General features: G+C 40.0%; 1 protein-coding gene across 4 annotated transcripts in view; it reads left to right on the top strand.

The window, feature by feature from the left end:
• The window catches only part of TLN2 (talin 2), a 426530-nt gene that overhangs the window by 266312 nt on the left and 142995 nt on the right, over nucleotides 1-17223 (top strand). For all 4 annotated transcript variants that reach the window (XM_072962302.1, XM_072962304.1, XM_072962301.1 and 1 more), the window contains 2 exons: nucleotides 13111-13174; nucleotides 14201-14305. In XM_072962302.1, the coding sequence (XP_072818403.1) occupies nucleotides 13111-13174; nucleotides 14201-14305 (169 nt within the window). The remainder of the gene's footprint in view (nucleotides 1-13110; nucleotides 13175-14200; nucleotides 14306-17223) is intronic.

Below are 17223 nucleotides of genomic sequence, written 5' to 3'. Positions count from 1 at the left end.
ATCAGAGATGTCCCTTCTCTTAATAGTGGGGGGTAGTCAAGGTGAAGCAGTTGTGTTCACTTTCCTTATTTCTGAGGTGGTGGCATGGAGCCCCTGCCTCTTGTGGTATGTGGATCCGTACTCAGATTCCAGATTAAAACAAGCTTTTTATGCCTGGTGGCAGTTACTTTTTCTTTTCTTTTTTTTTTCCTTTTCAGTTTTATTAGGTAGAATTATTATGGTTCTACTGCACATATGCATTATATTGCTTGTAAATACATGTATATAGTATACTGCCCATTTTTTTTAGTTTACATACATGTACTGATTCTTGTTTCTAAGAACAGATTAGAGCTTTAGCTTTTTAAACTTATATAGTTATCAAAGGAATAAAGCCAACTACAAAATAAGAATCAACAGAATGCAGTAATCCAATCATAAAGGATAGTCAGATGTACTTACACATATTCAAGAAATCAGTCATCTAAGTTATAAATAATAAGTAGTTCATTTGTGTCCTTATTATTGTTATTATTTTTTAGATTCCTCATATAAATGATGTCATATGTCATTTTTCCTTCTCTTTCCAGCCCATTTCAGTTAGAGTGACAGTCTTCAGATCTATCCACATTGCTGCAAATGGCATTATTTTCTTCTTTTTATGGCTGAGTAGTATTCCATTGTGTAAATATACCACAACTTCTTTATCCAGTCATCTGTCAGTGGACATTTAGGTTGTTTCCATGTCTTGGCTATTGCAAATAGTGCTGCTCTGAACAATGGGGTGCATGAATTTTCTTATGAATTTGTTTTACTTTTTAATTAGGCCAAATCTAGTGTAGGTAATGAGGCATTTTGATTCAGTGTAGATGTTTAACTGTGTATCTGACTGCACATACTGCACAGGTAAAACTTCTGAGCACATTAGTCTCCTCTTAATCAAAGCAGCAAGATCACATTTCCCTGACTGGACGTTGGATAGTCTCCGACTATCCAAGAGTAAGATGCCTGGGCTGTCCCTGGTGACTGTGGCTGGCCCATGTTTGCCAGCCTTCATGTTTTACCCCATCTACCTTTCACACATACTGTCATCTTTGAACAATTCAGTAAAAAAAAAAAAAAAGATCACAGTGAAAAGAATGTAACAATGAATGTATGTATGTTCATGTATAACTGAAAAATTGTGCTCTACACTGGAAATTGACATAACATTGTAAACTGACTATAACTCAATAGAATAAAAGTTTAAAAAAAGAAAATGAAAAAAAAATTAATAGAAGATTGGACTTGTCACAGAGCCTGGCTGAAGTTAAAGCCAGACAGAGATTGTGGCTGTGGCCACATAGATTGTAGGTGAGGTACATAGAGGCATGTTTAATGATTACATTTCTTTTAATTTTTTGAAAATTGGGGAATAGTTGACCACTATTATTGTATATTTTTAGAGTATACAACTTGACGATTTGACATACATACAGAATGATTACTCCATGACCTCACATAGTTGGGGGGGTGGTGTGGTGGGAATGCTTAAATACTCAGCAACTTTGAAGTACTCAGTACTGTATTATTCACTATAGATACCATGCTGTACATTAGATTCTTATTCTTCTTATAATTAAAAACTCTGTACTCTTTAATCTACATTACCCCCATTTACTTTTCCCCCAGACCCTGGACACCACCATTCTATTTTCTGCTTCCATGAAATTGGCTTAAAAAAAAAAATCCACGCGTAAGTGATACCAGATAGCATTTGTCATTCTCTGTCTGGCTTCTGTCACTTAGCATATTATGCTCCAGGTCCATCTGTGTTGTCACACATGGCAGGGTTTCCTTTTTCCTTACGGTGGAATACTATTTCATGATATATACCTACCACTCATTTTCTTTACCCATTCATGCATCAAAAGATGTTTAAGTTGTTTCCATACCTTAACTGTTGTGAATAATACTGCAGTGAACATGGGTGTGCAGGTACTCTTCAAGACACTGATTTCAGTCTCTGTGGATGCACACCGAGGAGTGGGATTGCTGGATCATATAGCCGTTACTCCGGACCTTTTTATGAGATTTTTTTTTCTCCTTTCTGCAGACCCTTTAATGATTTCTGGGGTCAGTGCTACCTTGGTGAAAGTGTTTATTTAGAATGAAAATCAGAGAGTAAAATATTTTAAGAGCCTTCAGGGATTTAAGGATTATTGAATGTCCCCCATCTGCCCTATGGATGGTGAAAACAGGTACAAGAGAGTCAGGGAAAACAATAAGGTGCAGAACCAGGAAGCTGGAAGCCAGGAAACGGCCACTTCTCCCAAGTCCAATCTGATGTGTTTTACCTTTGTGACACTTTTCTTCAGGTCATTTCCAAAGAGTCCTAGGAAGGGACATTTTATCGGAGCATGAAGTATAAACAACATAATCCAAGAATCGTGGAAATTCTTTATGCTCTGCTGTGTTCAGAAGACACTTGCAGAAAGCAAACCGTGTGGTGTTGACTCAGTGAGAACTTCATATGTGTGTTCTGTTGTGCCAGGTGTAGGGAGGATAACACGGAGATACTATAAATTAATTCTTCCCTGTTTTTGAGACTGCAGTCTGTCTGGCAATAAACCTATGAAATTGTTATTTTGGAAAGCCAAAATGTGGCTCTAATTTCAGCAAGATCTTACCTTTAACTATATTTTCAATAAAGGACAGTCTATTTAGGATTCCAAAATCCAAAATTGCAGTGCAGGCTTTGGGACTGTTATGATAATTGTTTCTAGAAAGGTGGCAAGAGTATGGTGCAAGAAGTAATTTTTTTTAGTGAAGGTACTGGGGATTAAACCCAGGACCTCGTGTGTGTTAAGCATGCGCTCTACCACTGAAATATACCCTCCCCCAAGAAGCAATGTTAATCAAAGAATTTGGCAAAATAGAAGGTAAATCTAAAGAATTAGCTCTTACAACATTGACAACAACAACAAAACCTACTGTAAATGACTAACTTTAATCCCCTTAAAAACATGGTAGAAAACTTTAAGAAATGATCAGAGTCAAGATAGGGTAGGGGATTAAGAGGTACAAACTGTGTAAATAAATAAGCTACAAGGGTATATTGTACAGTACAAGGAATATAGCCAGTAATTCATAGTAACTGTACATGGAGTAAAATCTTTAAAAAATTTTAAGGTGGATATTGTAAATCAGCTTTACTTCAATTACAAAAAACCGTGATCAAGGTACAAAGCCTTCTTTGGACCTTGTTGTATCAAAGAAGATTAGATGTACCAGTAAACTTTAGATCTTAAGTCAAGTATATGTGATAAAGTTAAAGATAGCTCTTGATGGGTATAGAGTGTTCAGTCTATAATTCTTTCAACCTTCTGTGAGTTTGAGATTTTTCATAATAAAATGCAGGGAAAGATTGGTACCTAAAAGAATAGAAATAGATTGTGTAACTTTCAAACCAGAGTGTGTTTGTGTGTGTGTGTGTGTGTGTGTGTGTCAGGGAGAGGGGTTGGTGTTGAAGAAGAGATGCAAAGAGCTTGGACAATACAGTAGTAGTTGTACAAAGTGGGTTATGGAAACAAAGCCAGAAAAAGTTCAGTAAATAGAATACGTCAATTAAGATCTGACAAATACTTCTAAATAGCTTAGGCATCATAGCAAATGTAAGTAAATCAAAGTTGTAAGTTAATACAGGACGAAATAATACACATATTGGAGGAATTTTTTTTTAAAGTTCAGCTCTATACTATTTCTGTAATACACTTAATTTAAGGACACAGGAAAGTTTAAAGTAAGGCATAGAAAATGATGTACCAAGAAACTAGTTAAATCAAAGCCAGAGAAGCTATATATCTAATGTCACACAGAGTAGACTGTAAGGACAAAGATGGTCATCATAAAGATAGTAGGGCTAATTTGCCAGGGTGATATATTAATTCTGAGCTTACATGCATCTAACATGAGCTTAAAATATAAAAAGGAAAAACAGACAGTATTACAAGGAGAGTTTCAGATATACACAATTTTAGTGGAATAATTTACCCTCAGGGAGTGATAAGTAAAACAAGATCAAATAGAAGAAAAAATGTTTTAATCGAGAGAAGATAATGAAACAGAAGTCACGGGGAGAATCAGCAAAACCCAGAACTATGTCATTGCAAAAATTAATAAAAAATGTAAATCTCTGAGAAATTTGATCAAGTAAAACAAAAGAAGGAAAAGGCAAAAATAGACATTATTGGTAATGCAAATGGGGCAGGACTTTAGGAAAGAGATTTTAAAAATGAGAAGAGAATGAAATGAAAATTTGAAGCCAAAAAATGAGAAATCGAGATAAAAATGGGTAAGTGGAAAATCTGTATAGATCTACAATCTTGAAAGAAATAATCTTCTGAGTTTAAAATAAACCCGTCAAAAAAAAAACAACAAGACAAAAACTAGGCCCAGGTTTTTTCAGAGAACGGAACGAGAAAAAAAGCCCCTCCTCACCTTAACTTGGAACTAGCAGAAGATCAAGATACCAAAATTGAATATAGACCATGTGAAACTTTTAAACTGAATACAGAGACCTTCCCTAAAGTTGGCAAAACATTAGCGTAGTCCGACATGACAAGTTTATATTATAACTGCAAATTATAATTGGTTTCTTCTGGGAATGCAAAATTCATTTGTTCAACAAATAATTTATTGGACATCTTCTACACAGTAGGCACTAGACAGTGAGGATCCAGCAGTGAAAGGCACAGTCAAACATTCCTGCCCTCACGGAACTCGTATTGTAGTGCAGAGAGGCAGATAATAAGTAATACATACGTAGTAACATATAATGAATAGGAATACAAAAACGAATGTATGTGTGTATATGTATGACTGAACTGTTATGCAGTACACCAGAAACTGACACAATGTTGTAAACCGACTATACTTGAATGAAAAAAAAGTAACATGTAAGTTACACAATAAGGAAAGAGAAAAGAAATGATTTCAGGATTAGAAAAGTGAAACTGTCATTAGTTGCAAGTCATAGGTTTATCTACACAGATAATTCACTCAGTCTATGGAGAAACTTATTAGAACTACTAAAAGAAAACACCATCTCTAGAAAAAAGATCAACACATGACAGCAGCTCATCACCACGTAGGTCCAGACAGCAGTGGTACTCACCTGCGGGGTGTCAAGAAAATTGAGTATATTTGAGAAGATATGAAGAATATTATATGGAGGACTCACACAATTATCCCAATTTCTTACAAAGCAATAGTAATTAAAACACTCTTTTATTGATGTAAGGTGATGTAAGAGGTTGAGGAACTTTCCTGAAGTAAAATAAAAATATTAGGCAAAAGATGTTAACAAATTAAGAGTGAAAAAAAATTTGCATGTTTGCAATGCCTACTGCCAAGAACAAATTAATATCCAGAAAGTACTTGAAATAAAATCTCATAAGAAAAAAGATCAGGATAGCAGATACACACTTTAGACAAGAGGAAATTCCACTGACTTACAAAGGTGGGGAAGAATATTCAGCCTCATAAGTAATCCAGAATGCAAAAATCAATGAGGATATAGCATTTCATGTTTATCACATGGGCACAAATTCAAATGTACAAAGACACCAAAATACTTTACAGAGGAAACAGCATTTTAGAATATGGATCTGTTGAATTTAAAAATACAAAGAGAAATATATGTATGTATATGCATGACTGGGACATTGTGCTGTACACCAGAAATTGACACATTGTAATTGACTGTACTTCAATAAAAAATTCTTTGAAAATAAAAACAAAAATACGAAGAGAAAAAGAATATATTGTTGATAGATGCAAGGAGATGTAGGCACGTGATAAAATATGTGTGGAAATTAACTTGAAGAAAGTGACTACCATTGGGGAGAGAAAGAAAGATGGTATGGGACTTCAGCTAAATCTGCAATCTCTAGTCCTTTAAAAACAGAAAGAGAAATCGCACTTGCAAAGCAAATATAACAACATGTTACCGTGTGCTTATCCTTGATGGTAGGTATATAAATTGAGGTCTAGCCTTGTCTTTATATTTCAGATGTTTTTCACAGTTAACGTGGCTTTTAAGAAGACAGTAGCAATATTCTGTGTGTGAGGTGATAAAAGCTTGCATTCACTGAGATGGGTTATATACCATGTGGTAAAGGCAAGGTTAATCGGCCCTGGGGGTCAGATGAAGAGGGTCCATGACTGTGTGCTGCAGGAAGTGGGCCAGTGGTCGGGCGCAGGCAGGCAGGGAGGTCGCAGGCTGAGGAAACCTCCCTCGTCCTGTTTGCGCGTTCCTCAGAAATATTTCACTGAGAAAACACGGCGACCCAGGGTATGACTCTCTGAGGAAGAGTTCAAGGGTGGATGTGGAAAATTTTCCTCACAAACTCAAGATAATTCTCTGTCAACAAGCAGAGCTTTTTGACACAGTAGGAAGTCTTAAGTCAGTTCTTCTCTTGGCGTCTGTTCAAACACATATTCCTGCTTTGGAACTGGTCTTCTGTGTGCTTTTGTCAGAATTACTTGGCTGTAGGTTTTGTTTTCAGTCTAACCATGAAGCAAGTGTTTCAGCTTTTGTTTTTCACCAGCTCTGACTTACCTCCTATTCCTCACCACACCCCCCACACACACACACCTCACCCCACTGAGGTTCTCTGCTGTTCACTTCTGCCCCATGCTCCCGACAGCCTGGAGGGCTCCTAGCAGTTCGGGGTGGTGATGACATTCAGTCGGGTCTTCACTGTTTCCCCCTGGCAGCAGCCTCCTAAGGCTGGTGTCTCCCCCTACTAACTACTTTCAGGCTCCAGAACTTTCAAAACAGGGACCTCTGAGTTTGCCCAGCCATGAGCTGTCTCTGAGCCTCTGGGCGATTTCCCCTCATTACACTGAAGGCTGCTGGGGATGGTGCAGGAGCACAGAAGTGCTGTGGGGCTGAGATAGGTCCTCAGACCCTTTCCTGTGCTTCTCCCATGCTGTCTTCACTCTCCACTTCTTGCCTCCACAACCATGTCCCAACTCAACCAGTGCTTTCTTCCACCTACGTCATCACCTCCGTTAACCAGAACTTGACCAGTGCTCTAAGCCGCAGCCTCTTTCATCTTAGAGTCTGGATTTAAATCTCTTGTCTCTGACTCCAGCTTTTGAGCTTTGCAGCCCCCTGTGCCAGTGGTTCTGCAGCTGCAGTGTATGTCAGAATCACCTAGATGGCTTGTTAAAACACTGCTGGGACTTACCCTCCAGACCCTCTTATTCAACAGGGCTGGGGCGGAGCCTGAAAATTGGCCCGTCTGACAGGTTCCCAGGTGGCGCTGATGCTGCTGGTCCTGGGACCACACTGAGAATTTCGTGTGCCAACAAACTTGAGATGTTACTGTTAGTCGTTGATGATTCACCATAAAGGTTGGGCTCAGGAAGCCTAGGTGTTCCAGTGCCCTTTGGGTGACACTGTCCCTGTTGCACCTGCGTACCTTCCCTCCCCTTTATTTCTCCACCTGGTGCCAGATAGGCACTGAGACATTCCACTGCTGTTTATTTGTATTGATGCCTTCATTCCCAAGAAATGAGGGGACAGCCACTGTTTTCAGTTCATTTGAGCAATAACACTCGTAGGTGGGAACGCTATTTCCTTTTAGGTGGAAAGACCAGCTTAGAGAGGTGGTGAGTTGCCTGTGGTCATGCAGCTACTTGGTGACAGTTCTGGGACAGAGGAGAAGCAGTTACCATTTCCCCAGATCATGGCTGCCTCCCGTGCCCCTGTGTGCTTATTGCCGGAACAGAGAACATCTTTAGAACAGCTCTTTTGGAATTCCTTGTAGAAGCAGCTTACATTGTATCTTAAGAAAGTCAAGTTTTAAGTGAACACCTAGATTTGAATCCAGACCCTGCCCCGCCAGGTGTGTTTGTTAAACTCCTCTTCCTTCATTCATTGGTTCTGGGTGTCTCTAAAAAAACTGACTGCCGCCACTGTGGTCATTGTTACCATCATCTGAGTGTTTCTGCTATTTGACTCCTCTCTTTGTTTGAAGGGTCTCCGACACTGATCACGTGGTTTGTCTTTTGACTAAAGGGTGACTTGGAGGGACCGGGGTGCTGAGTGGCTAAGATCATGGTCTCTGGAGCCCACAGTGGAGGCTTCAGTCGTTGGCTGTGACTGAGCAACTTACTTAATGTCACTGAGCCTAATGCTCCACATGTAAGGTGGGATATTTTCTTCCAAGACCTTTTGTCAGGATTTAGTTTCTCTATCTATGCATAGAAAACACCTGAAACAGTATTTAGTATTTGACTTTCAATAAACAGCCACCATTAATAGGTGGAAAACCCTCTATCAACATGGTTTACTGTTGGTTGGATAATCTGAAAAATCATTAAAAAAATACAGAATCTATGATATTACCTCTCTGAAATCTTATATTTAAACTTTCAACTTAGGCACTCATTTGCCAGTCTTTAGATACATGACCAAGGATTTTCCTTTGTGTGGGTCACCTGGTTGGGTGTTACGCAGACATTCTCTTGTATGAATGACATCATCTACTAGAGAACATAAAGGCACTCGTGGAGCAATCTGAGGACAGAATATTTTTACAAATTCAAGATTTTTTTCTCTTCAGTATTTCACATGTGTCTCGCTTGTATCTCATTTAATAGCTTTTTGTAAATATCTACGTTTAGGAAGTATTCTGCAGCTCCCCTTTGTACCATTTTAGCAGTTTGTGGGCTACATTGGTTTACTGCATGATCACGTGACATGTGGCCAGCAGCAGGCTTGGGGAAGAAACACGGCCGACTTGGCCAGAGCACAGGTGCAGCTCAGGAGAGAAGGGTCTGCTGGCTGCAGATCTCACGCTCTCGTGGGCCGTAGGGTGTGAGGAGAAATTTGGCTAGTCTGCCGTCTTAGTGACGTGGAGGGTCTGAGATGACCGCACTCAGATATTACGAGGCTGCCGAGGCTGGCAGAGGGTTTGGAGGCTGCCCTTTTAAGGTGGGACTATTTAAGGAGACAGTGGGAGGGACTTTGTTTCGCCAGAGCTTGCTTAATTAGGAGAAAAGTTTCCAATCGGGGCTGACAGTCTGACCCATTTTCTCAGAGAGGGCTGACAGATTGCGCTCGTATGCCTGCCCCAGATGCTTGAGCGCCTTCCGTACCCGGGTTTGGTAATCATAAAAGCAACTGAGCTGGAACTGCCGCACCGCCGGCTGCCAGGCAGTGATGACAGGCTGCCCGCTCCAGCCAGCCTCATGCTGACACCGTGCACTTTGCTGATTTACTGGGGAAAAATAACACTCCACACACAAACATACACACAAACACACGTGCACATGCATACACACACACACATACATACATACACTTCTTATTTGAAAATACCTTTCAGTAAACCCCCCCTAGATTGACTCTTGCAACATCAAGGGTCTTGTGCAAGCTTTCTGGAAGTTGTTTTCTGTACCTACTGGTCCTGTCCCCACCAAAGAATGGGAGGGTCAGTTTGCAGAGGCTGAGCTACACAGAACTTTGTCACCGTAAATGCCCAACATATTCTACCGTGGCCTGGCCACTGGGCACCGCCATCTGCTGTTCTTCCAGTAACGGTCATTGTTCTGAGGGGCTTTGGCCTGGGGCCCTTTTGGGGTGCTTTAGGTAACCTTTGCCCAGTCTCCTTTGTTGATGGCGTGGGAGCTCCTGTCCACAGGCCCCCGGCAGTGGCCCGTGACGCTACCTCATTGTCATTTTAAGTGTGCTCCTAGGGGAAGCCTGAGACAGCTGTGTGCTCAGGTGGCTCCACTCTTGGTCTGGAGGTCAGAGGCTCCCTGCTCCCCACAGGTCCTGTGACCTCAGCTAAGTCACTTCACCTCTCTGTGACTCAGCTTCCTCTTCGGTGACATGAGTGCCTCCCAGTCCCCTCTCAGTCACAGGTGTGTGTCCCCGAAGTTGCTGAACAATAGTCGTAACATCTCAGGTGCTGTTTCCTGGATACCTCTTAGATCCCCTTCTGCTGACTGACTTGGGGGTCTCTTGATAAGGCCAGAGTGTTCTGCTGGCGCTCAAACCTAGATCCCTAAAATTCCAGAAAATGCACTTAAAATTTTTGTCTGCAGAGGTAGTCTGCAGGTTGACGAGACATCATTATTCACGTCTTAATATAGCCAGAGCCTGGGCCTGCCCCCGCCCCCTTTTTGGCTGGAGTGTTGTAAAGCAAATCCAAGACGGCATACCATTTCACCCATAAGTACTTCAGTATGTTCTTCTGACAATTAAAAATTTTTAAATAATTAAAACCTGCCTAACCGCAGATCCAGCCTAACACTAGACAAACTTAGCAACAATTCTCTAACATCATCTAATACCCAGTCTGTGTTAGCTCCTCCCCTGCCCCTTGTTTATACTAAGTTCGTATCAACAACACCTACAGTGACTGCTGTTTCTTTTTCATAGAAAAAAATGTTTGAGATAGAGTTTACATACCACACCACTGACCCATTTAAAATGTATGATTCAGTGTTTTTTTTCAGTGTATTCATAAGACTATGCAGCCATCACCCCAATCTAATTTTAGAACATTTGTGTCCCTCCTAAAATAAAGCCTGTGTCCTGCACAGTCACTCCCCGGTTCCCCCTCTCCCTTCCCCTTAGCCTTTGCAACGTCTAATCCTTTCTGCCTCTATAGATTTGCCTGTTCTGGACATTTCATTTAAATAGAATCATACAACTTGTGGTCCTTTGCGATTGGATTCCTTTCACGTAGCACTGTGTTTCCATGTTGTTGCATCATACTTCATTCCCTTTCACTGCCAAATAATGTTGCACTGTATGACTAAACTACGTCTTATTCATCCATTCATCACTTGATGGACATTTGAGTTGCTTCTATCTTTCGACTATTATGAATACTACTGCTGCGTACGTTCACGTACGAGTGTTTACGTGGACAGAGGTTTTCACTTTTCCTTGACGTATGCCTGGGAGTAGAACTGCTGTTGAACATTTTCAGGAACTACCGAATTGTCATCCACCACAGCTGCACCTCCTTGCATTCCCACCGGCAGTGTGTGGAGGTTGCAGTCCCCCCGCACCCTCACCAGCACCCCGTGTTGTCTGTCCTTTGTGTTGTAGCAGCCCAGTGGATGGGCAGTGGTATCTGTCGTACTGCGGTTTTTCTTTGTTTCCCTGATGGCTGTTTGGGAACACTTTCAAGCGCTTTTGGCTATTTTTATATCTTCTTTGGAGAAATGTCTATTCAGATCCTATGACCATTTTTTAATTGTTTTTTTTAATATCTTTCATTGTGAGAGATTTTATATGTTCTGGATACAGGTCCCTTATCAGATACATAATTTGCAAATATTTTCTCCCATTCTGTGGATTACCTCTTCACTTTCTTAATGGTTTCATTTGTAGTTCAAGCTGTTTTATTTTGCTATAGTCCAACTTATTTTTCCTTTTGCTGCATGTGCTTTTGTGTCTTAAAACTCTTTGCCTGACTCAAGGTCATACAAATTTACTCCTACGTTTTCTTCGAAAAGTATTAAGGTTTTAGCTCTTCCATTTAGGTCTGGATCCATTTTGAGTTAATTTGTATGTTTGGTGTGAGGTTGGAGGTCCAACTTCATTGTTTTGCATGTGCGTATCCAGTTGTCTCAGCACCATTTGTTAAAAAAGACTCTTTTCCCACTGAAGTTTCTCCCCACCCTTGTTGAAAATCAGTTTTCTGTAAAGGTAAGGGTTAATTTCTGGACTCTCAGTTCTATTCCATTGACCTCCATGTCTAGTCTTATGGCAGTAGGACACCATCTTTGTTGCCGTAGCTGTGTGATAAATATGTTTCTTAAAACTTTTTAAATCTGTTTGTGTGTCCTCTTGTTCACCTCCACCATCAAGCCATTTATTTGTGAAGAAGCTGGGTTATTTTTATAGAATTTACCATGTTGGGATTTGGCTCATTGTATCCTGGTAGTGTCACTTACCATGTTCCTCCAGCTCTCTTTTTGTGAACTAATATTTATATCTAGAGACTTAATGAAATTCCTGTTCAATTATGTATTTACTTATTTTTAAATTTATTTCCAAGAGTACTTCCTAGGTCGTACTGTATACTTCCTATTATATTAGTCAGAAGGTGTATGTTGTGTGGTTACCCCACTTTCATTAATACTAAAATTGATCAGTGGGTTTAAATCAGACTGATCCATCTCTTACAAAGTTCCCCATTAACTTGTCACTTATTGGTTTTAGCATCACTCATGCTTGTTTTGATCTATTGACTATTTCATTAAGAATTGTAAAATGATGATTTTGGACTTGTATTATTCCTTCTGCATTTATTAGCTTTGTTTCTTTATCAGTTTCAGTATGAGTTGGTGCCCTAGCAGCCTCTTAAGGTGACCAATAATTATTTCAAAGAATCTTTATTGTATCTTATATATAGATTGAATTTTATATATCTGTGTTTTTACCCATTGCAGTCATCATTTTTTCTGATGCTCAAATTGCCCCTCACATGAAATTAATTATGTATGATATCTGCAATTTGCTTCAAAATAATCCAGGAGAGGGGATGTGGGTGAGGGGGCACATGAGTCATGAACGGCCATGAGTTACAATTGTTCAAGCTGGGCGGTGGGTTCATTATACTGTTCTCTCTTCTTCTGTATGAGGTTTAAAAGATCACCACATATTTGGCCGTTGGTTATCCCTTGATGTCATTTTCATCCCTGTTCCCTTCTCTCTGCTTTTTCCTTCTTTCCAGGGAGAGTCATTCTTGTTAGTACTACATTTATCCTTCTGTTGTTCTAGAAATACATATTAACAATACAAAATGGATATTTCCCTCCATTTATCACAAAGGATAGCGCACTCTACACTCTTGGGTGCTTTGCTTTGTCGTTTTACAATATATGTCAGATGTTCTTTCTTCTTTAACTATGTCAGATTGACCCTTTTTATCAGCCTGGTTTTTTATATTTGGGTCCTATTTAAGTGCACTGTGGGATGTGGCTCTTATTAATTAGACCATAAAATACTGAGAGTTTGTGACTTCACTGTGAGTTTTTTACAAAAAGCCTCTTTTCTTTCCATCTCATCATAGTGTGTGAGAAATGCCTTACCTTTTTTGATTCTCTCTCTCTCAGTCTGAAGGAATTCCTGCCCAAAGAATACATTAAGCAGAGAGGAGCTGAAAAGAGAATATTTCAGGTATTGGAAATGTATAAAACTTGGTCATTCTCACTTCCTTTCTTCATTTATTAGGAAAAGAGGGGCCTCTGCTCGTGATAGTTTCGTACCCTGTGTATATACTCTGCTTATATAATAAATGATTAGTGACTCAAGAGTAAAGAAGCTGACAGTTCTGCTTGGAGCAGATTTGTTTTCTTAATCCATACCTTCTTGCTAAAGGTTACTTAGCCCTTCTGAGAAAAATGTGTGTATATTTAATTTCAAAGACATAATCTTGGAAGCATTGAAACAAGGTGATTTGCCATTAAAATGCAGTGAGGAAGAAGCTACAAGAAGCTTTTTTATCCTGAGATTTGTTTTTTGAACCTCAGAATTTGAGAACTGGTGTCTCTTTAAAATCCAAGTTTATTCTAAAATCCAGAGAGTTATCTATTCTAGGCAACCAGTAAGAGAAGTCCTATTACCAATTTTGCCATGAAATAATCACTCTAGTGAATTCAAAATATCAAAGTCTTGTTTAGTATTGAAATGTAAATATAAGTTGAAATATATAAATTTCGTGAGTATAGAATTGATCTTTTTATCCATTATGGTTTTCAAACACTGAGATGTTCTGACATTTATTTATCCTGCTCTTTGGAGAATTTAATCCTTTGCGTGGATGTTAGAATGATGCCTCTCAGGACAAGAACATTTTTCTAGTTCTCATTTAAAGTGTTCGTCCTGAACCTTTTGGGACATGGAGCCCTTTGAATATTAGATTATAATTATGGACCTCGTTCTTGCCATGCTGCACATACATGAATTGTTGCATATAATTATGCAATCTGTAGGGAATTTGGACTCAAATTCTAGTTAAGAAACCCTGCCTTAGAGCTTTCTGTGTGCTCTGACTCTTGGTCAGCAGCAACACGTATCGTGGGAAGGTCTCTGAAAAAATCTCCAACCTTAATGTAGAGGCACCATGTATAGTAACTACTTCTCACCATGTCCACCTGCTGGCCGAGCTGCAGTAACTGGTCCCTGCCACTGTCACTTTTGTAGGAGCACAAGAGCTGTGGAGAGATGAGCGAAATAGAAGCCAAGGTCAAGTACGTCAAACTCGCCCGGTCCCTGCGGACGTACGGCGTGTCCTTCTTCTTGGTGAAGGTAAGTTGGGCGTGGTGGAGAGGGTGTTTGCCTCCGCCGCCTCTTTTGTTGAAGTGTTTGCTGCTAAGCTTGGTGTGTTGTCCCTAGACCCCTAGCATTTGCAGGTGTAGCATCTGGCCAGTGGTGACCTGAGTTGAGCTGTGGGACAGGCGTGAGGCTGGTGAGTGAGCCTGGCTCCCTGCAGGCCTCGGGACAGCGGTGTCCTGGCACTGCTCTCTGTCACTGTGGTGAAGTCACGGAGGAGTGCCTTTCCTTTTACTTGCTGGCACTTTCCCCTAAGAATGTTTCACTGAAGATCACCAGGAGTGCCCTGGCCTAAGCGAGGTCGTTGACCACTGTAGACCAGATCAAATTCCTGTGGTCTTTACAGTAGGCATCTCATTTGCATCCTTTCAGATGGGTCTTGGGGTTTTCTGTGGCCTTCAGATCTGTTTTCATGGGAATTGTTTGTCTTCCTACTGGAAGGACAGAGGTGGGTGTTTGAAATCCAACCTGTGAGCAAGCAGAAGGTGTGTTCTGGAGTCAACTACGAAACCCTCCAGCGGCTTCCTTCCCTGTTTCAACATCCTGACCTCACATCCTCGAGTTTAGTCCTCCATCTGACGTGTTTCACGATTTCCGCTTGCTGTGCCGTGACTCCGGGTCTCCTGTCTCTTGCCCTTGGCCCTGGAGAAAGCTCCACCTTGTGATGAGGTATCTTGGGCTGCTTGAGACACAAGGGAGTGTCACCAGCTGTGTTGCAGCTGCTTCTAGGGACCAAAGCTGGAAAGCCAGGGGCAGAGTGGTTCAAGGAGGTTTCTTTCCACACAGCCAAAAAGAACTGAAACACAAGGAAGTTATGCTGTGCACTAGAATGTTTGGCGATAGAGGAGATTTTCTTAAGTCCACTCCTCACTGGAGGAAGCAACTTCATTTGGGGCAAGGATGAAGAGAGAGGTTACACGGAAAAGAGGCGTATGCTTCGTGCTGATTCGTTTCTTCAAACTGCTCTCAGTTTTATACCTGAAAATGCTGGGACCTTTGCAAATAAAGAAAGCAGAAGTGAATCACTTGGTTTTAAAAAAAAAATAGAAATTGAGTTTTTCATATTTAGTGTGAGTTTTAAACTCTTAATTTTTGAATGGTGCTGCTGATGATGTTCTAGGTAAGGACTCCATTTCCCATTACTAATCAGTGTTTCCCATTTAGTAAACAATTATGCATATAAGGCATCTCTTATTCAAATCTGTCAGCACCCTAATGGCAGAACTACTAGTATTGTCTTCCTTTTATAAATGAGAAAAGAGGCTCAGAAAGATCAAATGACTCAGCTGAGGTCATAAGCCTTGTAACTGGAGATGCTGAGACTTGAATTCAAGTCTCTCTGACTTAAACGTCTGTGTCCCCAGCCACTAGGCTGTGCTGCCTTAGCTAGAGTGACCCCATTTGGGATGTTTTCACCATCTTCCTACCTCCCCCACCTCACCATGAGAATGTGGTGAGATCTGCTTGTCTTTTGGGTTTTTTTTAAAAATACCTTTCTTTCTTTTTTAAACAGAAGTACTGGAGATTGAACCCAGGACCTCATGCATGCTAAGCACACGCTCTACCACTGAGCTATACCCCCACCCACAAGATCTGCTTGTTTTAGAAGAAAAAAATACTTTATATTTACTATTCTGATGAGCTCTAACACTACACAAAGACTAAATATTTTTCAGCATGTCCAATGATACTGGCATCGGCTTCCATGTGTTTTTTTATTTTTTGAGTTTTTCTTTGGCCCTTCATGTATGAAATTTATCTCTTGAATTCATATTGTTTTCCATTAATACCAACAGACTTCACACAGAGTTTCAGTGAAGTGCATATAGTCAGTAAATTTAGGAAAATACATAACACACAGCAAGCTACATGTTATTAAGAAGAGAAATGGAATAGCAAGTACCAGAAAAATGATATTTGTTCTCTGAAGATGATTGAGAGCCTGGGAAGAATCTGTCCATGGCTGGTAGGATAATCAGAGCTAGAACACGGATCTTCCGGCTGTACGAGGTCTGGCAAGTTTGGTCAAATGAACACTCTTCTTTTACACAAGTGTTTAAGGCAAAGTAAGAAAGTAATACAAATTTCCTTCCTTCTTACCTTTTTCCCTTCCTTTCTTCCTTTTTATTTATTTTTTTAAAATTACATCTCTTTGAAGGAAGGCCAGGGTCAGAGGGTAGGCAGCCCTGACAACTTTCACATACATATTAGACGTTCAGATTTTTTATTCCTTTATTTTTTGTCACTTGATAAAAGTGCACACAGTGCTCACTTACATTTTTTGTTCACTGGTCCTGTGTAGTATACATTTTATTTTTAAATTGATTTTGGTAGAGTTTACTTGACCATAGTTTGCCCTACTTTAAAAGCAGTAAGCTGGGAATTTAGGAATATTGCAATGTTAAGAATTGACGAACCTGGTAAATCAGATCAACAGGTCAAATAGGACATCATATACATTCAACTGTCTGGAAAAAGAATGTAGAAAACCATACCACTTACAATAGCATCACAAATAATAAAATACCTAGGAATAAATTTAGCCAAGGAAGTGAAAGATGTATAAGCTAAAAACGTTAAGAAAGTGATGAAAGAAATTGAAGAAGACACAAACAAATGGACAGATATCCTCTGTTCATGGATTAGAAGTTATTATTAAAATGTCCATACTATTCAAAACCATCTATAGATTCAACGAAACTTACACCACTCACAAAAATTAACTCAAAATGGATTAAGGACTTAAGTGTAAGACCCAAAACCATAAAACTGTTAGAACAAAACATTGGCGATAAATTCCTTGACATGGTTCTAGGCAATGATTTTTTGGATGTGACATCAAAAGCACAAGCAACAAAAGCAGAAATAAACAAGTCAGGCTACATCAAACTAAA

Source organism: Vicugna pacos, chromosome 6, assembly GCF_048564905.1.
Source record: "Vicugna pacos chromosome 6, VicPac4, whole genome shotgun sequence".
Classification (NCBI taxonomy): domain Eukaryota; kingdom Metazoa; phylum Chordata; class Mammalia; order Artiodactyla; family Camelidae; genus Vicugna; species Vicugna pacos.
Note: the sequence above shows the minus strand (reverse complement) of the source record. Positions and strands in the feature narration are given on the sequence as shown.